The following is a 27,567-nucleotide window of genomic DNA, read 5'->3' on the forward strand; positions in this document are numbered from 1 at the left end:
GGCTTTTATTGCTAGGGGGATAGAATATAAAAACAGGGAGGTATTGCTGCAGTTATATAAGGTATTGGTGAGACCGCACCTGGAATACTGCATACAGTTTTGGTGTCCATACTTAAGAAAAGACATACTTGCTCTCGAGGCAGTACAAAGAAGGTTCACTCGGTTAATCCCGGGGATGAGGGGGTGGACATATGAGGAGAGGTTGAGTAGATTGGGACTCTACTCATTGGAGTTCAGAAGAATGAGAGGCGATCTTATTGAAACATATAAGATTGTGAAGGGGCTTGATCTGGTGGATGCGGTAAGGATGTTCCCAAGGATGGGTGAAACTAGAAGTAGGGGGCATAATCTTAGAATAAGGGGCTGCTCTTTCAAAACTGAGATGAGGAGAAACTTCTTCACTCAGAGGGTAGTAGGTCTGTGGAATTTGCTGCCCCAGGAAGCTGTGGAAGCTACATCATTAAATAAATTTAAAACAGAAATAGACAGTTTCCTAGAAGTAAAGGGAATTAAGGGTTACGGGGAGCGGGCAGGAAATTGGACATGAATTTAGTTTTGAGATTAGGATCAGATCAGCCATGATCTTATTGAATGGCGGAGCAGGCTCGAGGGGCCGATTGGCCTACTCCTGCTCCTATTTCTTATGTTCTTATGTTGCTAAAAAGAGTAGTAAGCCTAAGGATTGGGAGGGTTTTAGAAATCAGCAAAGGATGACCAAGAAATTGATAAAGAGGGAGAAAATTAAATATGAGAGTAAACTAGGAAGAAATATAAAAACAGATTGTAAAAGCTTCTACAAGTATGTAAAAAGGAAGAGATTAGCGAAAGTAAACATGGGACCCTTAGAGGCTGGGACAGGAGTAATTATAATGGGGAATAAGGAAATGGCAGAGACGTTAAACAAATATTTTCTATCTGTCTTCACAGTAGAAGATATAAACAACATATCGGATATAATGGGGACCCAAGGATCTAATGAGAGTGAGGAACTTAAGTAGTAATTAAGATTAGTAAAGAAAAAGAACTGGAGAAATTAATGGGACTAAAATCCGACAAATCCCCTAGACCTGATGGCTTACATCATAGGGCTTTAAAAGAGGTAGCTGCAGAAAAAATGGTTAAATTGGTTTTGATCTTCCAGAATTCCCTAGATTCTAGAATGATCCCCGTGGATTGTAAGGTAGCAAATGTAACCCCACTATTCAAGAAAGGAAAGTGAGAGAAAACAGGGAACTATAGGCTAGTTAGCCTGACATCAATAGTAGAGAAAATGCTAGAATCTATTATTAAGTATGTAGTAACAGGACACTTAGAAAATCATAATATGATTAGAAAGAGTCAACACGGTTTTATGAAAGGGAAGTTGTGTTTGACAAATCTATTAGACTTTTTTGAGGGTGTAACTAGCAGGGTAGATAAGCGGAAACCAGTCGATGTAATATATTTGGATTTTCAAAAGGCATGTGATAAGATGCCACACAGAGGTTGTTACACAAGATTAGGGCTAATGGGATTCGGGGTAATATATTGGCAAGGGTTGAGGATTGGTTATCAGACAGAAAACAGAGAGTAGGGATAAACGGGTCATTTTCGGGTTGGCAGGTTGTAACTAGTGGGGTACCGCAAGGATCAGTGCTTGGGCCTCAGCTGTTTACAATCTATATCAATGAATTAGACACAGGGAACCGAGTGCAATGTATCTACGTTTGCTGACAATACAAAGCTAGGTGGGAAAGTAAGCTGTGAGGAGGACGCAAAGCGGCTGCAAAGGGATATCGACAGGTTAAGTGAGTGAGTAAGAAGGTGGCAGATGGAGTATAATGTGGGGAAATGTGAAATTATCCACTTTGGTAGGAAGAATAGAAAAGCAGAATAGATTTTTGGACACTAAGGGAATCGAGGGATATGGGGATAGGGTGGGAAAGTGGAGTTGAGGTAGAATATCAGCCATGATCTTATTGAATGGTGCAGCAGGCTCGAGGGGCTGTATGGCCTACTCCTGCTCCTAGTTCTTATGTTCTTATGTACAGATCAGCTATGATCTAATTAAATGGTGGAGCAGGCTCGAGGGGCTGAATAGTTGACTCATGTTCCTATATTTCCAGTCACAAAGAACGTCATTGGTCATTGGGAGAGGACAGTGTGGGGCGTGGGTGAGTCTTTTTAAGAGGGGGCAATAACCATTTTGGAGGAGCAGGAACAGTCCCTGAGGAAAGGGCACAATTGACCATTTTAATTACTAGTCACAGCAAATCTTCACCTGTGAAAGACACTTTGTCTGTCACAGATACCCTGCTGGTGACAAAAGCTAAGAAGCAACGGGAAAAATTGACCGAGCAACAAATAGCTGACTGTCATTTTAAGGAAGGGCGCAACATTCTTTTTAAGAGAGCTTGCAGTACAATGGAACTGAAATACAATGGTAGTTAGGAAAACCTTATCATTATTTAGAGTGCCATTATTAAGAGAGCTTGCAGTACAATGGAATTGAAATACAATGGTAGTTTGGAAAACCTTATCATTATTTAGAGTGCTATTTGAGGGTGAATTTTGCTAGGCCACATGTCACTGGCAAGGCCCCCCATGCTGCATTCTGAGGTCATAAAATTGGACATGTCACCTCCTGATTCGTTATGTGCTCGATTTCATAAGGTGTAATTTGGGCTAAAATAATGATGTGGTACTAACATATGGGTTCATTAACATATTTAAATCCAATGCTAGCACATTTCCCGTGGGATTGGTCATAATGAGTCAGAGAATATGTCAAAGTGTGATGTCCATCGTGTGACAGGCAATAACTATGAGTGTAATGCTTACAGGTGTGTGCTTTACACAAGACCATTAATATTTTACAGATGGATTAAATTTTCAACCTCTTAATTTTGCCACAACCCAGGTTTTACCCATTGAAGTTGGGTGCAGCAGGAATCCCTGGAATTCACTGCTAAAGTAGATGTCTTAAAGGAAAAAGATAAGTTTTTTTGAAGATTTAAAAAAAATCAGTTTACTGTTCCAGTGGCTGCATTTTGCCCTATATATTAATTGGTTTTGCTACTGCATCCTTCCAAGCCATTCCAGGAGCTTTTGCCATATCAGGCAGACTGCAGTACAAACAGATATAAAGCAAGTGACAAACACTATGTTTACATGGGGGGACACCTTTATTACTTTTCCTGTGGAAAAGAAGCATCAGCTGTACAGGAAGCACAATTTGTACTGGGTGGCATGATTACCTCAGATGCAAAGAGTCACACATGGCACCCAGGTGGGCATCAGAGCTCTTCGTATCAACCCCATAGCCTTCATGAAGAGAAAGGATTTGAACTTAATTAATGTTCAATTGATATCTGACCACAAAAACATCGTCATGCAGGTCAATCAGTGTTATCCAGAAAACAGCCAGCAGCCCATAATCCCTTCATTGTATGGCATTTTAATGTATCATAGAATCATAGAATCATAGAAGTTACAACATGGAAACAGGCCCTTCGGCCCAACATGTCCATGTCGCCCAGTTTATACCACTAAGCTAGTCCCAATTGCCTGCACTTGGCCCATATCCCTCTATACCCATCTTACCCATGTAACTGTCCAAATGCTTTTTAAAAGACAAAATTGTACCCGCCTCTACTACTGCCTCTGGCAGCTCGTTCCAGACACTCACCACCCTTTGAGTGAAAAAATTGCCCCTCTGGACCCTTTTGTATCTCTCCCCTCTCACCTTAAATCTATGCCCCCTCGTTACAGACTCCCCTACCTTTGGGAAAAGATTTTGACTATCTACCTTATCTATGCCCCTCATTATTTTATAGACTTCTATAAGATCACCCCTTAACCTCCTACTCTCCAGGGAATAAAGTCCCAGTCTATCTAACCTCTCCCTATAAGTCAAACCATCAAGTCCCCGTAGCATCCTAGTAAATCTTTTCTGCACTCTTTCTAGTTTAATAATATCCTTTCTATAATAGGGTGACCAGAACTGTACACAGTACTCCAAGTGTGGCCTAACCAATGCCCTGTACAACTTCAACAAGACATCCCAACTCCTGCATTCAATGTTCTGACCAATGAAACCAAGCATGCCGAATGCCTTCTTCACCACCCTATCCACCTGTGACTCCACTTTCAAGGAGCTATGAACCTGTACTCCTAGATCTCTTTGTTCTCGGAGTAGGTCCTGGCCCGATTCGATCTACCAAAATGCATCACCTCACATTTATCTAAATTAAACTCCATCTGCCATTCATCGGCCCACTGGCCCAATTTATCAAGATTCCGTTGCAATCCTAGATAACCTTCTTCACTGTCCACAATGCCACCAATCTTGGTGTCATCTGCAAACTTACTAACCATGCCTCCTAAATTCTCATCCAAATCATTAATATAAATAACAAATAACAGCGGACCCAGCACCGATCCCTGAGGCACACCGCTGGACACAGGCATCCAGTTTGAAAAACAACCCTCTACAACCACCCTCTGTCTTCTGTCGTCAAGCCAATTTTGTATCCAATTGGCTACCTCACCTTGGATCCCATGAGATTTAACCTTATGTAACAACCTACCATGCGGTACCTTGTCAAAGGCTTTGCTGAAGTCCATGTAGACCACGTCTACTGCACAGCCCTCATCTATCTTCTTGGTTACCCCTTCAAAAAACTCAATCAAATTCGTGAGACATGATTTTCCTCTCACAAAACCATGCTGACTGTTCCTAATTAGTCCCTGCCTCTCCAAATGCCTGTAGATCCTGTCCCTCAGAATACCCTCTAACAACTTACCCACTACAGATGTCAGGCTCACCAGTCTGTAGTTCCCAGGCTTTTCCCTGCCTCCCTTCTTAAACAAAGGCACAACATTTGCTACCCTCCAATCTTCAGGCACCTCACCTGTAGCGGTGGATGATTCAAATATCTCTGCTAGGGGACCCGCAATTTCCTCCCTAACCTCCCATAACGTCCTGGGATACATTTCATCAGGTCCCGGAGATTTATCTACCTTGATGCGCGTTAAGACTTCCAGCACCTCCCTCTCTGTAATATGTACACTCCTCAAGACATCATTATTTATTTCCCCAAGTTCCCTAACATCCATGCCTTTCTCAACCGTAAATACCGATGTGAAATATTCATTCAGGATCTCACCCATCTCTTGTGGTTCCGCACATAGATGACCTTGTTGATCCTTAAGAGGCCCTACTCTCTCCCTAGTTACCCTTTTGCCCTTTATGTATTTGTAGAAGCTCTTTGGATTCTCCTTTGCCTTAACTGCCAGAGCAATCTCATGTCCCCTTTTTGCCCTCCTGATTTCTCTCTTAACTCTACTCCGGCAATCTCTATACTCTTCAAGGGATCCACTTGATCCCAGCTGCCTATGCATGTCATATGCCTCCTTCTTCTTTTTGACTAGTGCCTCAATCTCCCGAGTCATCCAAGGTTCCCTACTTCTACCAGCCTTGCCCTTCACTTTATAAGGAATGTGCTTACCCTGAACCCTGGTTAACACACTTTTGAAAGCCTCCCACTTACCAGATGTCCCTTTGCCTGCCAACAGACTCTCCCAATCAACTTCTGAAAGTTCCTGTCTAATACCATCAAAATTGGCCTTTCCCCAATTTAGAATTTTAACTTTTGGGCCAGACCTATCCTTCTCCATAGCTATCTTAAAACTAATGGAATTATGATCACTGGTCCCAAAGTGATCCCTCACTAACACTTCTGTCACCTGCCCTTCCTTATTTCCCAAGAGGAGGTCAAGTTTTGCCCCCTCTCTAGTCGGGCCATCCACATACTGAATGAGAAATTCCTCCTGAATACACTCAACAAATTTCTCTCCATCCAAGCCCCTAATGCTATGGCTGTCCCAGTCAATGTTGGGAAAGTTAAAGTCCCCTACTATTACCACCCTATTTTTCTTGCAGCTGTCTGTAATCTCCTTACATATTTGCTCCTCAATTTCCCGTTGACTATTTGGGGGTCTGTAGTACAATCCTATCAAAGTGATCTCTCCCTTCTTATTTTTCAGTTCTACCCATATAGACTCAGTGGGCGAACCCTCGGATATATCCCCTCTCACTACTGCCGTGATGTCTCCCTAATCAAGAATGCAACTCCCCCTCCTCTCTTACCTCCTGCTCTATCTTTCCTATAGCATCTGTACCCTGGAACATTGAGCTGCCAGTCCTGCCCCTCCCTTAGCTAGGTTTCAGTAATAGCTATAACATCCCAGTCCCATGTACCCATCCATGCCCTGAGTTCATCTGCCTTGCCCATCAGACTTCTTGCATTGAAATAAATGCAGTTTAATCTAGACTTCCCTTGGTCTTTGCCCTGCTTTCTCAGACCATCTGTCCGGTCATGTTCTGTACACTCTCCCTTACTGCCTTTTGTTTCTGTCACCACTTTATTTCCCACTGACTTCCTGCATCGGTTCCCATCCCCCTACCACATTAGTTTAAACCCTCCCCAACAGCACTAGCAAACACTCCCCCTAGGACATTGATTCCAGTCCTGCCCAGATGCAGACCGTCCAATTTGTACTGGTCCCACCTCCCCCAGAACCGGTTCCAATGGCCCAGGAATTTGAATCCCTCCCTCTTGCACCATCTCTCAAGCCACGTATTCATCCTAGCTATCCTGTCATTCCTACTCTGACTAGCCCGTGGCACTGGTAGCAATCCTGAGATTACTACCTTTGAGGACCTACTCTTTAGTTTAACTCCTAACTCCCTAAATTCAGCTTGTAGGACCTCATCCTGTTTTTTACTTATATCGTTGGTGCCTATATGCACCACAACAACTGGCTGTTCACCCTCCCCCTCCAGAATGTCCTGCAGCCGCTCCGAGACATCCTTGACCCTTGCACCAGGGAGGCAACATACCATCCTGGAGTCTCGGTTGCGTCCGCAGAAATGCCTGTCTATTCCCCTTACAATCGAGTCCCCTATCACTATAGCTCTGCCACTCTTTTTCCTGCCCTCCTGTGCAGCAGAGCCAGCCACGGTGCCATGAACCTGGCCACTGCCACCTTCCCCTGGTGAGCCATCTCCCCCAACAGTATCCAAAACGGTATACCTGTTTTGGAGGGAGATGACCGCAGGGGACCCCTGCACTGCCTTCCTACTCTTCCTCTGTCTGTTGGTCACCCATTCACTATCTCCCTCAGTAATTTTTATCTGCGGTGTGACCAACTCACTGAACGTGCTATCCACGACTTTCTCAGCATCGCGGATGCTCCAAAGTGAATCCATCCGCAGCTCCAGAGCCGTCAAGCGGTCAAACAATAGCTGCAGCTGGACACACTTCCCGCAGGTGAAGGAATCAGGGATACAGGAAGGATCCCTGAATTCCCACATCCCACAAGAGGAACATGACACGGCTCTGGGATCTCCTGCCATGACTTAACCCTTAAGTTAGTTTAACAACAACTACAATGTCAAGAGAAAAATAAGGAAAGAAAAACTACTTACCACTCTCTTTAAGGAGTTTACTCCTTTAAATTGTTCTTAATTTAGAGAATGTTAACTACACTCGGGACCTTGATTCACTAAAAAAAAACGCTACTTCCTATAAGACCTGCAGACCTTCCCTTTCTTTTTACTTTAGTTACTGTAGATAAGTAGAAATACTCACCTGAACCTACTCACCAATCAGGTGCCTCCCCTGTGTCGCGTCCCGATCTGATTCCTGACGTCACTTCGAACTCGGTCGCAGCTCCGCTCGGCTCCTCTCAGCTGTTCTCAGCGCTCTGAAATCCCACCTTTTATCGGACGCTCCCTCCGCTCCGCTCGGCTCCTCTCAGCTGTTCTCAGCGCTCTGAAATCCCGCCTTTTATCGGACGCTCCCTCCGCTCGGCTCGGCTCCTCTCAGCTGTTCTCAGCGCTCTGAAATCCCGCCTTTTATCGGACGCTCCCTCCGCTCCGCTCGGCTCCTCTCAGCTGTTCTCAGCGCTCTGAAATCCCGCCTTTTATCGGACGCTCCCTCCGCTCCGCTCGGCTCCTCTCAGCTGTTCTCAGCGCTCTATCTGTATGATTTGAAGGAGAAAAAGCACTGAGTGGATGGCTCTTCTGCATCACTGGCTGCTGACTTTACTAAGAAACCCTAACAGCTGATGAGCACTTTGTCCTGGATGCCTCAGCATCTGTTTGCTGCTCTTCAGGTACTACCTCCACCTTTAAAAGTATGCCTGCAGCTTAAAAACAATGAAAGACTGTGTGCAAAAGGGCAGTGCTTCAAATGGTACCTCGCAGTGGGTGTGGCAGTTCAGAACTTGGGTTTGTGCCATTGTTCATGGACCCACAAGAAATGCTGTGCTAAGGTGAGGAGCACAATTATCTTCTCTTTCTTCCTAATACCAATAAATTTCTTCCTCGCTAGCAACCAAGCATGAGGAACCTGAGTAATGGCAGCTTACCCTCATTACTGCCTAACTATCAAATTTAGGGAAATTGTATCAACTCTAGGAGTGATATTGGAATTGGCTTGTCACTCCACCAGTGGACCACCATCTTGACTAAATCTCAGTGGAAACAGTGCAACTGTTTTATGACTATAATATTTAAACTGAATTTATATTGCCACGGGTGTAAATTTGATTTAACCAATGGAACAATTTGAATAACTCGTATTCCTCACCCGATGAATATAAAAATATCTGAAATAATTAATAGAAAAATAATTAACAGGATATAAAGGGATCATCAGTAAAACCGTTCCTTTAAACTAATATAGCAAAATTGATAGATTCTAACTCACTTCAACTAATTAGATGATATTAGGATAAGCCTTCTCAACTTCAAATCGTTAAATTCTTTCTGGTACACATTTTCAACATTTTAGCCTTTGTATTAAGTCATTGCTTTTGATTATCATGACTACTAGAATTAAAGGTATTAAATATTAAATATTAACACTTTACAATAATTATAAAATGTAATAGTACTCTGCACCAGTTCTCCCAAAGGTGACATTTGTTACAGGATTTTAACTCTTGATTTGCTGAAGCTTGAAGTGTATTCTTCATAGTATTCAGTCCTCTTCTGAAACTATTATATGTACAGATATATATATATATATATTTTAAAATATCATCTTGATGTTCTATGATGTAAAGAATTCATTATCAGCTAAGTATTTTTCCCACAATGGTTCAAATATCCTATTGCATCCAACCCAAGAAAAAATTTAGCACTGAGCAGAAACTTGAAACTAAAGTGGTTCGTGGACTCTGAAGGTTAGATGTCGGTAAGTTGGAAAGTCTGTAATTGGCAGTAAAAATACATTCAAATTCAATGAAAATTTTAGACAGATCAAGAGTCTAGGAATTCCCAGGAGACTCCCAGTTTGGCAGTTGACCTTCTTGCGTTCTGCAATAAACCATACACCTGGATTAGCATTGCACAAACCATAGGAGCAACACAATCTTCCGGAGCACAGGCAGTGAGAAGTTAGCACATCGAGTTACATCGAAACTACAGCACAGAAACAGGCCATTCGGCCCAACTGGTCTATGTTGGCGTTTATGCTCCACACGAGCCTCCTCCCTCCCTACTACATCTAATCCTATCAGGGTACCCTTCTATTCCTTTCTCCCTAACGAGCTTATCTAGCTTCTCCTTATTTGCCTCAATTACTCCTTGTGGTAGCACGTTCCACATTCTTACCATTGTTTGGGTAAAGAAGTTTCTCCTGAAATCCCTATTGGATTTATTAGCGACTATTTTATTTTTATGACCTCTAGTTTTGGATTCCCCCACAAGTGGAAACATTTTCTCTACGTCAACCCAATCAAACCATCAGATCATTATCTTAAAGACCTCAATCAGGTCATCCCTCAGCCTTCCCTTTTCTAGAGAAAAGAGTCCCAGCCTATTCAACCTTTCTTGATAAGGCTATCCTCTGATTTCTGACATCATCCTTGTGAATCTTTTTTGCATCTTCTCCAATCCTTTCTATAATATGGAGACCAGAACTGTGCACAGTACTCCAAGTGTGGTCTAACCAAGGTTCTGTAAAAGTTTAACATAACTTCTTTGCTTTTCAACTCTATCCCTCCAGAAATGAACCCTAGTGCTTGGTTTGCCTTTTTTATGGCCTTATTAACCTGCGTCGCTACTTTTAGTGATTTGTCTAACTGTACCCCTAGATCCCTTTGCTCCTCCAGTCCATTTATCCAAGCTGTATGTGGCCTCCTTATTCTTCCTACCAAAATGCACTACCTCAGCACTTATCTATATTGAAATTAATTTGCCAATTACATGCCCATTCAGCGAGTTTGTTAATGTCTTCTTGTATTTTGATGCATTTTTCCTTTGTATTAACTATATTTGGTGTCGTCCGCAAAATTTGAAATTGTACTTCCGATTCCTGAATCCAAATCTTTAATGTAAATTGTGAACAGCAGTGGTCCCAGCTCTGATCCCTGTGGAACACCACTTCCCACTTTTTGCCAGTCTGAGTAGCTACCCTTAACCCCTACTCTCTGTTTTCTGTTTTGTGGCCAACTTGCTATCCATTCTGTTATCTGCCCCCTAACTCCACATGCTGACCTTAGTCATGAGTCTACAATGCGGTACCTTATCGAAGGCCTTTTGAAAATCCAAATATATTACATCTATTACATTATCCTTGTCTACTCTTTCTGTGACTTTTTCAAAGAATTCAATAAGGTTGGTCAAGCATGACTTTCCCTTCTGAAATCTGTGCTGATTATTCTTTATTATATTTTCATTCTCTAGATGTGTTTCTATTACATCTTTGAATAAAGATTCCATTATCTTTCCTACCACTGATGTTTAGTTAACTGGTATATAGTTCCCTGGACTTATTCTATCTCCTTTTTTAAATATAGGAATCACATTAGCTGTCCGCCAGTCCTCTGGCACTATTCCCTTTCCTAGTGAATTTTTATATATATTTAACAGTGCCTCTGCTATCTTCTCAACTTCTTTTAATATTCGCGGATTCAATCCATCCACGCCAGGGGTCCTATCCTCCCTAAATTTGATTAGTTTATCAATTATCTCCCCCCTTTCTATCTTAAATGTTTTAATATCTTTTTCGATATCATCCAACCAAAGCTAGGTGAATATTCCAGTCAGTGACTGTGCTGCTTTTGCAGTTGATGTGGGGAAGTACAATGGTAGGCTGGTTGAATTGTTTAATGTTTTGTGCCTCAAAGGCCCGCTATACTCAAGTCGAAGGATGTTGAAATAATGCTCTCAAAGCTTGAACAGGAATCTGGGATACATTTCATTTAAATTAGGTTATATTTTTCAACCAAGAAAAGACCCCCTTGAAGTAAGTGACTCTTTTATTTGTTCATATTTTCAATCTATAGAATTAAGTATAATTTGATCTTTTTGAGGCAAATTATTAATGCAGCACTTTGGAGCAGTAACACACCATTGAGTGGTATGATGGAATTTTGATCCTGCACTCTGTTGAGTTCCTTCGCTTGGCTGCATTGCAGGTGTAAATTTGTCACTGACACTTAACATAATCTACATAAGCTAAAATAAGGTATACAGCCTGACCGTCTATGCATTTGCTGACACTAAACGAAACACCCTCAAAGAAGATCAATGAACTAAGGTGACCTCACTTTTCTCAAGACACGCCCCTTTATGAGAGTTTATGCCCCGCCCCAGCTTCTGGCCTAGTCAATCAATCCAATTACTAAATGGCCACGCCCACACACCAGCTAGTCCAATCGCTGACCCGCTCCCCGCCCCTGACAAGCCCCGCCCACAAGCCGGCTGCTCCAAGCCCCGCCCACAAGCCGGCTGCTCCAAGCCCCGCCCACAAGCCGGCTGCTCCAAGCCCCGCCCACAAGCCGGCTGCTCCAAGCCCCGCCCACAAGCCGGCTGCTCCAAGCCCCGCCCCTACCTAAGCCCCGCCCCCTAACGGGTATTTTTGGATAACATTCCTGTTAGCTGGAAGAGGACCCCTAAGATCCAACTGGATATTTGCCGGGCACAGGTGAGTTGCTGTTGCACCAGCTTTTCTTTTTCTTTTTCCATGTTATGTTACTGTAGTTAAATATGTTTTAAGTGCTGTCACTTTGATCTTTCTCAGAGTTGCCCCAGGGTCTCTTTCTTTTTTTCTCCCCTCACTTTAAGCCCTTGCCCAGGCAGTGTGTTTGGTCAACTCCAGGTGGGGTCCTGTTGCTGGGGGTCGTTGTGACTTTGTGGGAGTGAGAGGCGAAGGAGTGAAACCCCCGGAGAGTGAGTGAAACCCCCGGAGAGTGAGTGAAACCCCCGGAGAGTGAGTGAAACCCCCGGAGAGTGAGTGAAACCGCCGGAGAGTGAGTGAAACCGCCGGAGAGTGAGTGAAACCCCCGGAGAGTGAGTGAAACCGCCGGAGAGTGAGTGAAACCCCCGGAGAGTGAGTGAAACCCCCGGAGAGTGAGTGAAACCGCCGCCCGCCCGCCCGCAGACCCCCTCGACATGTTCCGGCTCATGGTCTCTCAAGCCAAGAGGCACCCGAGTGTGAGTGGCAGCTGCCGGTTCAGTACCAGTAACTTTTCTTTAAGTTTTTTGTTGTGGCCCGACGGCAGTAACGGTTCGCGCGGCGCGCGGTTCCCGTCCCCAGCGGAGAGAGGCTCAAAACCTTCAACACACAACAAATGGGGTTTAAAACCAGGGGGGTTTGGGGGGGGGAGGGAGGAAGAGAGAGAGGGAATGCCTCAAAACTCATCTCTTACCAATGGCGACTCATTCCCAATCAGAACAACTTGCATTTATATAACGCCTTTGAGTAGACAAGGGCGTGGATGCTGGGATCATTGGAGCTTTCAAGACCTGAGATGATCGATTTTTGTTAGGTAAGGGTATCGAGGGACGTGGAGCAAAGGTGGGAAAATGGTACTGAGGTGCAAATCAGCCATGACCTAATTGAATGGCTTATTCTGGTTTTTCTGTCCCTAAAAAAAATGTCCCAAGGTGCTTCACAGAAATAAATAGACCCAGAGATAAAGGAGGGGAGAGGGAGGTAAAGGTGTTTAGGGAGGAAGCCTTGGAGTGTGGGTCTTAGAGTGGGGGAGGATGCACAATAGACCAGAGTCAGAGGAATTGAGATTTATGGGGATGGGGGGGGGGTTACAGGGATAGGGAGGGGTGAGGCCATGAAGGGATTTTAACATGAGGATTTTAAACATTAGGTGTTGGGGGTGGGGGGACTGGGAGCCAATGCAGGTCAGCAAGGACAGGGATGATAGTTGAATGGGTCCTGGTGTGGGATAGGATACAGGCAGCAGGTCTGTGTTTATGCACAGAAGAGGGTGTGAAGACATTGCTGATGCAATGATGTCACCCATAGGACAGGTGTTACAACTGTTGTTTATCTATAAATCTGAAAAGGAGAGAGGACAACAGATTAAAATTGCAAAATAGTGTCTGTGCTGTATTAGTTATGGCATCTGGTAGTGGCAGGCAGCATGATGGAATTATGTTGGGGATTTTGACCTAAGATTGTCATTACTATTCTAGGAACTAAATTTGCCTAAAGATCTTCTAATGTTATCCAACTGTCCCATTGAAATATTTTTGAAATGTTAGTGCTTTACTTTTCCCTTATTGGTGTTTACAATGGGGCAGAAAGTGATTGAGAAGTAATGGAGAGCTCAACAGTGCACTCCGTTGTTAGTGGTGAAATGGAGGAGCAAGTTCTGGCATTCGCTCAAGAACATTGAAATGCAGAAATCTGGAACTTGCTCCTAGTGGTTTGCCAGTGATATGACAGCTTCAAATTAAAGGGACGTGGCACACCTGCAATCAGAGAAATCATTGAAAAAGTGCAAACTTGCTTACCTGCCTAACTGGAAAGTAACTAATTATGCCACCAAACAGGTACACTGAAAAATACAGGTCTAAACTAAGTTTTAACAATGCGGTAAGTCTTAAAGACTGCCAAACAACTAAAATTTAACTTTTAAAAATGTGAAGTCTCATTACTCATTTTTAAAAATTATTTTTTTAATGTTTTCCTTCTGTATCTTTTGTTTAATTCAATTATTTCTTACCCTCTCTTTTCGCTGTCTATAACTGTTTTTATATTGATTTAAACTGTTGTACCTTTTATTTCCTGGTTTAACATTCCAAGACCACAGAAACAGCGAACGCAGCTGTCAAAAATGCTGCGATCTGATTAGTTGAGGGGCGAGATCGAACCTCTCTCTTCCCCCAGGGTCCTAGTTTTGCCCAAACTGACGCTGGGCTCTTCTCCGCTTCCTATTTGAGGAAGTGGCCGAAGAAAAGAATGCGGTAAGTTTGTGGGTTAGTATAAATCTATGGAGTGGTGAGCACTATTGGTTTGCCGCTCCAAGCGATTTCTACCCCAGAATTTAATGTCTACAGGGAGAGTTCTGTTCAAGGTGTAGTGTTGCACAAGTACTCTGATTGGCGTGGTGTTCCTCAGGGATAAGTTCTAGTGCCTCAACTTTTTAATGATTTGGATGAAGGAATAGAGAGTTGTATATCCAGGTTTGCAGATGACACTAAGTTAGGAGGACAGTAAGCTGTGCAAATGGGAGCAGGAAGTTGCAAAGGGACATAGATAGAGTAAGTAAGTGGACAAAACTATGGCAGATGGATTTCAATGTGGGCAATTGTGAGGTCATCCAATTTGGACTCAAGAAAGATAAATCAGAGTATTTTCCAAATGGTGAGGAACCATACAGGAGGAAAGAGATTTGGTAGTCCAAGTACATAAGAACATAAGAAATAGGAGCAGCCCCACGAACCTGCTCCGCCATTCAACAAGATCATGGCTGATCTTCTACCTCAACATCATTTTCCTGCACTATCCCCATATCTCTTGATGCTATTAATGTGTATAAATCTATTGATCTCTGTGTTGAATGTACTCAATGACTGAGTCTCCACAGCCCTCTAGGGTAGAGAATTCCAAAGATTCACCACCCTCTGAGTGAAGAAATTTCTCCTCATCTCAGTCCTAAATGGCCTACCCTTTATTCTGAGACTATGACCCCTGGTTCTAGACTCCCCAACCAGGGGAAACATCCTCCCTGCATCTACCCTGTCGAGCCCTGTAAGAATTTTGTATGTTTCAATGAGATCACCTCTCATTCTTCTAAACTCTAGAGAATACAGGCCTAGCCTACTCAATCTTTCCTCATACGACAATCCCACCATCCCAGTAATTAGTCTGGTGAACCTTTGTTGCACTCCCTCTATGGCAAGTATATCCTTTCTTGGGTAAGGAGACCAAAATTGTACACACTACTCCAGGTGCGGTCTCACCAAGGCCCTATATAATTGCAGTAAGACATCTTTACTCCTGTACTCAATCCTCTTGTAATAAAGGCCAGCATACCATTTGCTTGCTGCACCTGCACGTTAGCTTTCAGTGGACACCCAAGTCCCTTTGAACATCAACATTTCCCAGTCTCTCACCATTTAAAAAATACTCTGCATTTCTGTTTTTCCTACCAAAGTGGATAACTTCACATTTCTCCATCTGCCATGTTCTTGCCCACTCACTTAGCCTGTCTATATCCCCTTGAAGCCTCTTTGCATCCTCCTCACAACTCACATTCCCACCTAGTTTTGTGTCATCAGCAAACTTGGAAATATTACATTTGGTCCCCTCATCCAAATCATTGATGTCCCCATGGAGTGTCCTTAACCTTTTAAATGGTCAAAAAATATGCTTAAGTACACTTGTTTGGAACTGCCTTTTTATAATTTCACACTTAGTCATTGCTGGCCTGTTGACACTATCAGCTCTTGTACAGAACCTAAAAGTTAAAAGTGGCTGATATATAAATTTTGAATACAGAAATTTTTATCTATAGTCAGATATGAGGCTAAAATGTTCATCCTGCTGAATTTAGTCATATTTGGAGTTGAGACGCCCCATGAATTTAATACTTCATCTTTGTTGAGGAATCTTTCAAGATATTGATGGTCATCTCCAGAGGGCCGTGAGATACAATTTTCATGAACTAATTGGGAATACCAAACTGCTCTCTATTTAAATGTGTTTCCTAAAGTTAATTTAAAAATGTGAAACTATGTAAACAAAAAATGTGAAACTATGTAAACAAAGTGATTCAAATCAATGGGAAAAAAATAATAAATGATTGACTGTGATCTAGATGCTTATACTTGTGAGCAAACTTGCTTGTTTGTTTTAGGTCAGCTTACTCAAGGAAATATTTATTATATCATAGTCAACCATTAGCTGTTTGGATTATGGTCAACCCTGAGTCTAATAAGTACTGTTTTTCTTCTCTCTTTCCCCTCTAACCTGTACCCCCCCCCCAAAAAAAAAATAGGTGAAGCTTTATAATATTACTTCAACTTTATATTGTTTGCTACAATAATAGATGGGGTGGCATATTTGAAAACTTATATTAACTGCAAATTGATATATCTCTTTTAGATTTCTGCTCTTTATCAGGAATAACAACTTGCCTTCATATAGTGCCTTTAACATAGAAAAAAAAATCTCAGCATACTTCACAGAGCAGAAAAAGAGCAGATGTCAAGACTCTGTGGGAGGATTAGGAGAGGTGACCAAGAGCTTAGTCAAAGAAATTAGCTTTGAGAAAAAGGAAAAACTGCAAATGAAATGCAAAAACCGAAGATGCTGGAAACACAGAGCAGAACAGGTCAGTCAGCAGCTATGAAAAAAACAAGTGACATTTCAAGTGTGTACCTTTCATCAGAACTGGGTTTTGAGAAGACTTTTAAAGGCAGTAACAGAGTTAGAGAAAGAGCGGTTTGGTGAAGGAATGCCAACACAGCTAAAGGCTGTGCCATCGAAAGTGGAGTGGATGGGTGCGACCAGAAGGTTGGAGGGGATGTATGATTGAAGAAGGTTGAAGAGATATAGGATAGAGTTGAGGCTGTGAAGTGATTTGTGGATGAGGAAGAGGATTTTGAAATTAGATTTTTTGGGGGGGAGGGGAGGATTTAGTGGCAGCAAGGATGAGAGTGATGGCCAAGCAGGGCTTAATGCAAGACAGGATGTGGGTGTTAGTTTTGGACAATTCGGAGGGTGGAGGTCGATAGCCCAACAAGGAGGGCATTGGAAAAGACAAGCCTAGAGATGACAAAAGTTTGGATAAGGGTTTTGGTGGCAGTGGGGCTAAGTTAAGGATGGAGGTGGCATTATGGAGGTGGAAATAAGTAGCCTTGATGATGGAGAGGATATGAGGTTTGTACATTGAGTCTAAAAAAAATGCTGAATTTTGTACATCCTGGTTCAGCCTAAGCAAACAAGCAGGGAGGTGTATGGAGTTGGTGGCAAGAAGATGGGGTCAGTCTACACATTTATGCTGATGAGACACAGCTGTATCCTTTCCAGTGCCTCTGCTGTCAAACTACTTGTCTTACATCAAGTCTTAGACCTACAGGTACCATTATTAATTGGCAGTTAGGATGTATCTGCCCCTTCTATCTTGTATTAGATTAGATAATACATTAGTCAGTACAAGCCATTGTACAGCAATGTGGGTGGATTGAGAAATAAGAACGTAAGAAAATTACATAGAATTTATAGCATAGAAACAGGCCATTTGGCCTATGCCAGGGTTTATGCTGCACAAGAGCCTCCTCCCATCCTACTTCATCTAATTCTATCATCATAACCTCCTATTCTGTTCTCCCTCATGTACTTATCTAGCTTCCCCTTAAATATGTCTATGCTATTCGCCTCAACTACTCCATGAGGTAGCAAGTTCCACATACTAACCACTCTCTGGGTAAAGAAGTTTCTCCTGAATTCCTTATTTGATTTATTTGTGACTATCTTATATTTATGACCCTGGTTTTGGATTCCCCACAAGCAGAAACATTTTCTCCTCGTCTACCCTATCAAACCCCTTTATAATTTTAAAGACTTCTGTTAGGTCACCCCTCAGCCTTTTTTTCTAGAGAAAAGAGCCCCAGCCTGTTCAATCTTTCCTGATAGTTATAATCTCTCAGTTCTGGTATCATCCTTGTAAATATTTTTTGCACCTTCTCCAGTACCTCCTATATCCTTTTTGTAATATGGCGACCAGAATTGTGCACAGTGCTTCATACAATAACATAATTTCTCTGCTTTTCAATTTTATTCCTCTAGAAATGAACCCCAGTGCTTTGTTTGCAATTTTTATGGCTTTGTTAACCTGTGTTGCTACTTTTAATGATTTGTGAATCTGTACCGCTAGATCTCTTTGCTACTCTATCTCATTTAGACTTTTCCAAGGGCTATATTCATAGCCCCATCAGCACAGGAACAATTGCCCCATAGTGTTTGGCCTTATTTCTCCTGTCAAAATGCACCACCTCGCACTTATATTGAAATCCATTTACACGCCCATTCTGCAAGTTTATTAACGTCATCTTGTATTTTGTTCCAGTCTTCCTCGGTATTAACTGTATCCCCAATTTGGTGTCATCCACAAATTTTGAAATTGTACTTCCCATTCCCAAGTCCAAATCGTTTATGTAAATGGTGAACAACAATGGTCTCAGCACCAATCCCTGTGGAACACCACTTCCCATCTTCCGCCAGTCTGAGTAAATACCTTTAATCCCTTCTCTCTGTTTTCCAGCCAGCTTGCTATCCATTCTCTAACCTGTCCCCGACTCCACATGCTCTGAACTTAGTCATGAATCTACTATGTGGTACCTTATCAAAGGCCTTTGGAAATCTAAATATAATACATCTACTGTATTACCCTTATCTACTCTTTGATACTCCTTCAAAGAATTCAATAAGGTTGGTTAAGCACGACCTTCCCTTTTGAATTCCTGTTGATGGAAAAGGCTATTCTATTTTCTTCCATGAACAATTTACACAATTACACTATTGTGAACTTTGTTACGCAGTCTCCTGAGAGAAAGATGTGTGCGAAATACCTCCCTGACCCTAAAAGTAGTTGAATTAAACAGCAGAATATCTATCTAACTATAGAATATACACTAGTCCTGAAGAGCTGCTTTCCACCGATGATGTATTCATAGCCCCATCAGCACAGGAACAATCGCCCCATAGTGTTTGCTTATCTCTATCTGTGTTTATCATAGAAAGTTACGCACAGAAGGAGGCCATTCGGCCCACTGTGTCCGTGCTGGCGGAAAAAGAGCTATCCAGCTTAATCGCACTTTCCAGCACTTGGTCCGTGGCCCTGTAGGTTATGGCACATCATGTGCACCGCCAAGTACTTTTAAAATGAGTTGAGTGTTTCTGCCTCTATGATGCTTTCAGGCAGCAAGTCCCAGGTCCCTACCACCCTCTGGGTGAAAAAATTTCTCCTCAGCTCCCCTCTAATCCTTCTACCAATTACTGTAAATCTATGCCCCCTGGTCACTGACCCCTCTGCTAAGGAAATAGGTTTTTCCTATGCACTCTATCTAGGTCCCTCATAATTTTATACACCTCAATTAAATCACCCCTCAGCCTCCTCTGTCCAATGAAAACAACTCTGGCCTATCCAATCTTTCCCCATAGCTAAAATTCTCCAGTCCTGGCAACATCCTCTTAAATCTCCTCTGTACCCTCTCTAGTGCAATCACATCTTTCCTGTAATGTGGTGACCAGAACTGTACGCTGTATTCAAGCTGTGGCCTAACTAGTGTTTTATACAGTTCTAGCATATCCTCCCTGCTCTTATATTCTATGCTTCGGTTAATAAAGGAAAGTATCCCGTATGCCTTTTTAACCACCTTATCTACCTGTCCTGCTACCTTCAGGGATCTGTGGACATGCACTCAAGGTCTCTCTGTTCCTCTACACCTCTCAGTATCCTTCCATTTATTGTGTATTCCCTTGCCTTGTTTGCCTTCCCCAAATGTATTATCTCTCACTTCTCCAGATTGAATTGCATTTGCCACATTTCTGCCCGCCTGACGAGTCCATTGATATCTTCCTGCAGCCTACAGCTTTCCTCCTCACTATCAACCACATGGCCAATTTTTGTATCATTTGCAAACTTCTTGATCATGCCCCTTATATTAAATGATTTGGACTTAAATGTACCGCGAAAAGCAAGGGACCTAGTACTGAGCCCTTCAGAACCCCACTGGAAACATCCTTCCAGTCATAAAAACACCCATCAACCATTACCCTTTGGTTCCTGCCACTGAGCCAAATTTGGATCCAACTTGTCACTTTCCCTTGGATCCCATGGGCTTTTACTTTTCTGACCAGTGTGCCATGCAGAACCTTGTTAAAAGCCTTGCTAAAATCCATGTAGACTACATCAAATGTGTTACCCTCAGCAACCCTCCTTGTTACCACCTCAAAAAATTCAATCAAGTTAGTCAGACACTACCTTCCCTTAACAAATCCATTCTGAGTGTCCTTGATTAATCTGTGCCTTTCTAAATGACTCTTTATACCGTCCCTCAGAATTGTTTCCAATAATTTTCCCACCACCAAGGTAAGGCTGATTGGTCTCTAATTACTCGATCTATCCTTTACTCCCTTTTTAAACAACGGTACAACATTAGCAGTCCTCCAGTACTCCTGCACCATGCCTGTAGCCAGAGAAGATTTGAAAATGATGGTCAGAGCCTCTGCTATTTCTTCCCTTGCTTCTCTTAATGGCCTGGGATACATTTCATCCGGGCCTGGCGATTTATCTAGTTTCAAAGATGTTAATCCCCTTAATATTTCCTTCTTCACTGTTTATCCCATCCAATATTTCACACTCCTCCTCAACTACAATGTCTCTGCATTGTCCCTCTCTTTTGTGAAGACAGACGCAAAGTATTCCTTAAGAACCATACCCATGTCTTCTGCCTTCACACACAGGTTACCTTTTTGGTCTCTAATAGGCCCTACTCTTTCCTTAGTTATCCTCTTGCTCTTTATGTATTTATAAAATATCGTTGGGTTTTCCTTGATTTTACTTGTCAGTATTTTTTCATGCCCTCTCTTTGCTTTCCTAATCTTTTTAATTTCACCCCTGCACTTTCTATACTCATCTGGGCTTTCTGCAGTATTGAGCTCTCGATGTCTGACATAAGCTTCCCTTTTTTTGTCTTATCCTGCTCTGTATACTCCTTGACACCCAGGGGGCTCTAGATTTGGCATTCCCACCCTTTTTTCTTCGTGGGAACATATTTACTCTGAACCCTCACTATCTTTCCCCCTTGAATGACTCCCACTGCTCTGACACTGATTTACCTTCAAGTAGCTGTTTCCAGTCCACTTTTACTAAATCACTTCTCTGCTTAATAAAATTGGCCTTTCCCCAATTGAGAACTTTTACTCCTGTTCTATCTTTGTCCTTTTCCATAACTATGCTAAATCTAACTGAATTATGATCACTACGACCAAAATGCTCTCCCACTGATATCCCTTCCACCGGCCCAGCTTCATTCCCTAAAACTAAGTCCAGAACTGCCCCCTCTCTTATTGAGCTTGCTACATACTGGCTAAAAAGTTTTCCTGAATGCATTTTAAGAATTCTGTGCCCTCAATACCTTTTACACTGATTCTATCCCAGTTAATATTAGGATAGTTGAAATCCTCTACTATTACTGCCCTATTGTTTTTGCACTTCAGAAATTTGCCTACATATTTGCTCTTCTATCTCCCTCTGACTGCTTGGAGGTCTATAGTATACTCCCAGTAGTGTGATTGTCCCTTTTTTGTTCTTTAGCTCAACCCATATGGCCATATTTGATGATCCTTCTAACTTTTAATCCCGCCTCACAGCTGTAATTGTTTCCTTTAGCAATGCTGCCACCCCCCCTCTTTTTTTAATCCCTCCTCTCTATCTTGTCTGCAAACCCTGTAACCAGAAACATTGAGCTTGCCATTCCTGCCCCTCTTTAAGCCATGTTTCAGTAATAGCTATGGTATCATACTTCCACCGATCTACGTGTGCCCTCAGCTCATCTGCTGCCTTCACCACACTCCTTGCATTGAAGTATACACCATTTAGCACTGCCAAACTCCTTTGTTGTCTATTTTCTAACCTTTTGTTTCCCCTGCCTTCCAAGCTCGCTTACTAATTTTCTGCTTTCCATTTCCAGCTCTGCTCCTTTCCCTTCTGAATCTACACTCCGGTTCCCATCTCCCTGCCATGCTAGTTTAAACCCTCCCAAACAGCACTAGCAAAACTCCCTGCGAGGATATTGGTCCCAGCCCTGTTAAGATGTAACCCGTCCGGCTTGTACAGGCCCCACCTCCCCTATAACCGGTCCCAATGCCTGAGGAATCTAAAGCCCTCCCTCCTGCACCATCTCTCCAGCCACGCATTCATCTGCTCTATCCTCCTATTTCTATGCTCACTAGTGCGTGGCACTGGGAGTAATCTGGAGATTATTATCTTTGAGGTCCTGCTTATTAATCTCTTTCCCAGCTCCTTAAAATCTGCCTGCAGGACCTGATCCCTCTACTTATGTCATTGGTACCGATATGAACCACGACCTCTGGCTGTTCACCCTCCCTCCTCAGAATGTCCTGCAGCCGTTCAGTGACATCCTTGACCCTTGTACCAGGGAGGCAACATATCATCCTGAAATCACGTCTGTGACCACAGAAACGCCTGTCTGTTCCCCTGATTATTGAATCCCCTATCACTGTTGTTCTCCTGATCTTTCTCTTGACCGATTAAATGCTTTGGGTCGACGCTCTCTGGGTTTCAGTGCCCGTGAGGCCCCTCCAAAGACTGCTCCACCTGTGCAGGGGCAGACTCGACCACCTGGAGAGGAGGCAGCGTTGTGGGTACTGGTTGAGAGGAGGGCAACAGGTGAGACGTGGAAGCGCTTTGAGTGGCGTCCCCACTTCCATGTCCCCTTTTGCCATCATCCCTCTCCTGGGCCAGGCCCACGTCACTCTTACCACCCTGCTGGACAACAGTTTGTGAAGCCAGTGCTAGTGTATCTGCCCGCCTGTTTAAGGCGGCAGAAAGTTGCTCACCCTGAGTCCGAAGGGCCATTGTCAGGGCCTCGATGGACTCATTGGTGAGCCATGCTTGAAGCTCGATGGAGGCTAGCCTTCCCTCCATTGCAGACATTCCCGCACTTACCTGTGACGGTATCTCAGAGATGCCCTTACGTCCCTGTGACAGTATCTGAGATCCCCTCCTGTACCTGTGCCACCATTCCACTCATGCAGAAGTTGGACTCCTCCATCCTCTGCGCGATTGTAGAGAGTGCGCGTGGCACCTGTTCCGGCACCTCGCAAATGTGCTGCTGCCCCTCGATCATTCTCCTTTTCATCGATGGCCCCCAGGGTTCAGCACCTGTGTCCAGCTGAGCAGAGCCTGGAGAAGAGTGCTCCCACCGAGGCAGACTCTCCACAGCTGCCCTTGCCACCAGTGTCTCCGCGTGCTTATGTGTGTGGTGACTCACCAACCGCTGAATGCAATGGTTTGGGTGAGGCTGACCGTGAAAGAGATGCATCAGAGGGTGAGTATGAGACAGAGCCATGACATTGTATGAGGATTGGGTTGAGTGGTATTGGTGGGATGAGTACTGGGGAGGTGAGTGGGTGTGAGGAGTGATGTGATAGAGTCGTGTTTGCAGTGCAGAAGGGTGGGGGTGGTGATGTGGAAGACGGAGTGTAGGAGAATGAGCAAGTGTACTCGCTTTGGCTGACCCAGTTAAGTCATTGAAGCGCTTCCTGCACTGTATCCCGGTGCAGGATATGTTGCTGGTGCTGCTGACCTCCTCTGCCACCTCGAGCCAGGCCTTCTTGGTGGCAGAGGCAGGCCACTTCCTCCTGTCCGCTGGGTAGAAGATCTCTCTCCTCCTCCTCACCCCATCCAGTAAGACCAGGAGTGAGGCATCATTAAACCTGGGGGCAGCCTTTCCCCTGGGCTGCTCCATGCTGTAATTTTGGCTGTTTGCTGCAGGAGCAGCATTGGAGGACTGCCCCTTTAAATAGGGCTCCTCCAGCTGACCGCCTGTGACGTGGGTGCGCAGTCCGCCCGCTGCGCAGGGTTCCGATGGGCAACCTGGAAGCCAAGGTAAGTGGCTTCAATTTACCTGCAATCACATGGGGAATGCACCGATTTGACTGGGCAGGTTACCCGCGCACCCAGTCACCCCGCTGACAACCTGCCTCCCAGGTAATATCGGGGCCCTTATGTCCATTCACAACTTAATTTCCTATCTACCTTTGTGTCATCAGCAAATTTAACAACCATACGTTCGGTCTCTTCATCCAAGTCATTGATATAGATTGTAAATGGTTGAGGCCCAAGCACTGATCCCTGTGGCACTCCACTCCTTGCATCTTGCCAACCTGAAACTCTAATAAATTAGCCACGATTTCCCTTTCACAGCCATGTTGACTCTGCCTGATTGCATTGAGATTTTCTAAGTGCCCTGCTATAACCTCCTTAATAATAGATTCCAGCATTTTCCCTATGACAGATGTTAAGCTAACTGGCTTGTAGTTTCGTGCTTTCTGTCTTCCTCCTTTCTTGAATAGAGGAGTTACATTTGCTATTTTCCAATCTGATGGGACCCTTCCAGAATCTAGGGAATTTTGGAAAATTAATACCAATGCATCTACTATCTCTTCTGCCACTTCTTTTAAGACCCTAGGATGAAGTCTGTCAAGACCTGGGGACTTGTCAGCTTTTAGTTCTAATTTTTTTCAAACCCTTTCCCTGTGACTGTAAAAGTTTTAAGTTCCTCCCTCCCTTTCACCTCTTGATTCACAATTATTTCTGGCATGTTATTTGTATCCTCTACAGTGAAGACGGACTCAAAATATCTGTTCAATTCATCTGCCATTTCCTTATTCTCCATTATTAATTCCCCAGACTCACTTTCCAGAGGACTAACGCTCACTTTACTTTTTTTCCTTTTTAAATACCTGTAGAAACTCTTACTATCTGTTTTTATATTTCTAGCAAGCTTTCTCTCGTACTCTAATTTCTCCCTCATTATTATTCTCTTAGTGATTCTTTGCTGTTTTTTATATTCTGTCCAATCTTTTGACCTGCCACTAATCTTCGTGGAATTGTATGCTTTTTCTTTCAATTTGATACTATCTTTAACTTCCTTAGTTAGCCTCGGATGGTACATCCTTCCCCTAGAGTCTTTCTTTCTCACTGAAATGTATCTTTGCTGAGTGTTATGAAATATCTCTAAATGTCTGGCACTGCATCTCTACTGACCTAACACTTAACCTAATTTCCCAGTTCACTTTTGCCAGCTCTGTCTTCATGCCCTCATAATTGCCCTTATTTAAGTTTAAAACACTAAAAATATGAAGTCAAAGTTAACCTGCTTGCATCCATGTTATGAGAGTTTTACCACTGTCCCCTATGTGTTTTCTGCAATAAAAACAAGTTCAGTGCTGTCTATCTTCATAACTTAAAACTTAAAATGTGGATTTTAAAGTCATCCTTGTCTCTCTTTGGAGTCTGTCCAATCCATCTATGTCCTTTTAAAGGTAGGATGCCTAAAATTGCACACAATCTTCTTATGCATCTGTAAAATGATCTGTACATGGTTAAAGTAACTTGTCTTGAGTGCATCCCAACACTTGATTAGCCTTGATGATAACAGCTATACATTGACATGATACTTTAACTGTATTGTCAACATTCATAAATAAATTCTTCTTTTCACTTTTGCTCATGGGCAAAATTTCACTTGCCCAAGTTTTGTGTGCAGTACATTCTATTTGATTAGGAGCTGGGTATACATGTAACATTGGAGGGAAATATGAAGTTCTGGGAGTTAAAAGGTGCAATTCAAGAATAATGTTGGCCCTCTCATTATGACTTATCGATTAAACTTACTTGCACTTCATGGAATCCTAGAATGATACAGCACAGAAGGAAGCCATTCGGCCCATCGTGTCTGTGCCAGCTAGTTGAAAAAGCTATTCAATTAGTCCTACACCTCTGCTCTTTCCCCACAGCCCTGCAGTTTTTTTCCCCTTCAAGTATTTATCCAATTCCCTTTTGAAAGTTATTGAATCTGCTTCCACCACCCTTTCAGGCAGTGCATTCAGATTATAACACCTCGCTGCGTAATTTTTTTTTTCCTCATGTTGCCTCTGGTTCTTTTGCCAATCACCTTAAATCTTGTGTCCTCTGGTTACCAACCCTTCTGCCACTGGAAACAGTTTCTCCTTATTTAATCTGTCAAAACCCTTCATGATTTTGAACACCTCTATCAAATCTCCCCTTAACCTTCTCTGCTCTAAGGAGAACCCCAGTTTCTCCAGTCTCTCCACGCAACTGAAGTCCTGCAGCCCTGGTACCATTCTAGTAAATTTCCTCTGCATCCTTTCTAAGGCCTTGACATTGTTCTTAAAGTGTGGTGCCATGATACTCTAGCTGGGGCCTAACCAGTGTTTTATAAAGGTATAACAGCAGAATCTATTATACTATTTTTTAGGAAGGAGTGCAGGGAAATTTGTTTACACCTTTCTTGAATCTCTTTTATTGCTGGTATATTACGGTGAGTAAATGCAAGAGGCCTTGAAATAAATAGCTTTTATCCCGATTTTTGTTTTGAACATTGAATGTAATTTTTATGACCAGGTAAGATGATTGAAAATGTATGAAGCAGAATCTTATTGAATTTAGGGACTGTCAGAGAAGAGTACAGTAATGTCTTAGTCAGGGTTATTGAAGTGACAAATTAGTACCCCAACAATTCTTACTCTCCCCTCCCCACCCACTTACCTACACAAGTTTTGCACCAGTCATTCTCATCTGCGTGTTATTGGTGTTGAATTATTGGTGGCTTTGTGTTCTGCAATCCCAGTAAAATGCCTGTCACATGACTTAATTGTTTTTAATCATAATACTGAAAATGCACCATCCTGTCACATGATGTAATCATGTGGTGTATTATCTCTTAAACTCTGCAGCCATATTCGATCACACCATCCTCCTTTGTTGTCCAACTCTGGGACTGCTCTTGCTTGATTTCACTCTTGCCTATCTGATTGTAGCCAGAACATCTGCAGCAATGGCTTCTCTTCCCACCCCTGCAGCGATACTTCCTGGAAATCCCCAAAGAGCCATCCATGGCCCCCGCCTCTTTCTCATCTGCATTCCACTCCTTGGTAACAACATCTGCAGAGATGGGGTCAGCTTCCAAATGAACGTCGATGGCACCCAGTTCTAACTCTCCACCACCTCTCTTGACCTCTCCATTGCCTCTGTGCTGTCAGACTGTTTGTCTAACATCCAGCTTTGGAAGATTCTTAACTTGCTGCAGGTAATCTTTGGGAAGATCAAAGTTATCATCTTTAGCCTCCGCTACAAACTCCACTCCCTTGTCATTTTCCCCATCCCTTTCGTCCCACAATTGGTGGCAGAGCATTCAGCTGCCTCAATTCCTCTGAGTCTGATCTCTATGCATTCCCCCTTCACCCCACCATTGGCAGCTGTTCCTTCAGCCACCTAACTTCACTGTCTGAATTTTCCCTTCTAAACTTTTCCACCCTCTCCTCTTTTAAAACTTTCCTTAAAACCCAACTTGTGAACAAGCTTTTGGTCACCCCTTCTAATATGTTATAGGTGCTATAGGTCCAAAATTCTCTGGACTCGGCAAAGGTCCCGGCAGATTGGAAAACTGCTAATGTAACACCCTTATTTAAAAAGGGTAGTAGGCAGAAG

General features: G+C 43.1%; 1 protein-coding gene across 1 annotated transcript in view; it reads left to right on the top strand.

Moving 5' to 3' along the window:
- Positions 1–869: 869 nt before the first annotated feature.
- Positions 870–27,567, top strand: part of LOC137332231 (uncharacterized) — a 32,930-nt gene continuing 6,232 nt past the window's right edge. The window contains exons 1-4 of the mRNA XM_067995926.1: positions 870–981; positions 2,288–2,422; positions 11,894–11,981; positions 16,407–16,635. Of these exons, the coding sequence (XP_067852027.1) occupies positions 870–981; positions 2,288–2,422; positions 11,894–11,981; positions 16,407–16,635 (564 nt within the window). The remainder of the gene's footprint in view (positions 982–2,287; positions 2,423–11,893; positions 11,982–16,406; positions 16,636–27,567) is intronic.

This window comes from Heptranchias perlo, chromosome 2 (genome assembly GCF_035084215.1).
Source record: "Heptranchias perlo isolate sHepPer1 chromosome 2, sHepPer1.hap1, whole genome shotgun sequence".
Lineage (NCBI taxonomy): Eukaryota > Metazoa > Chordata > Chondrichthyes > Hexanchiformes > Hexanchidae > Heptranchias > Heptranchias perlo.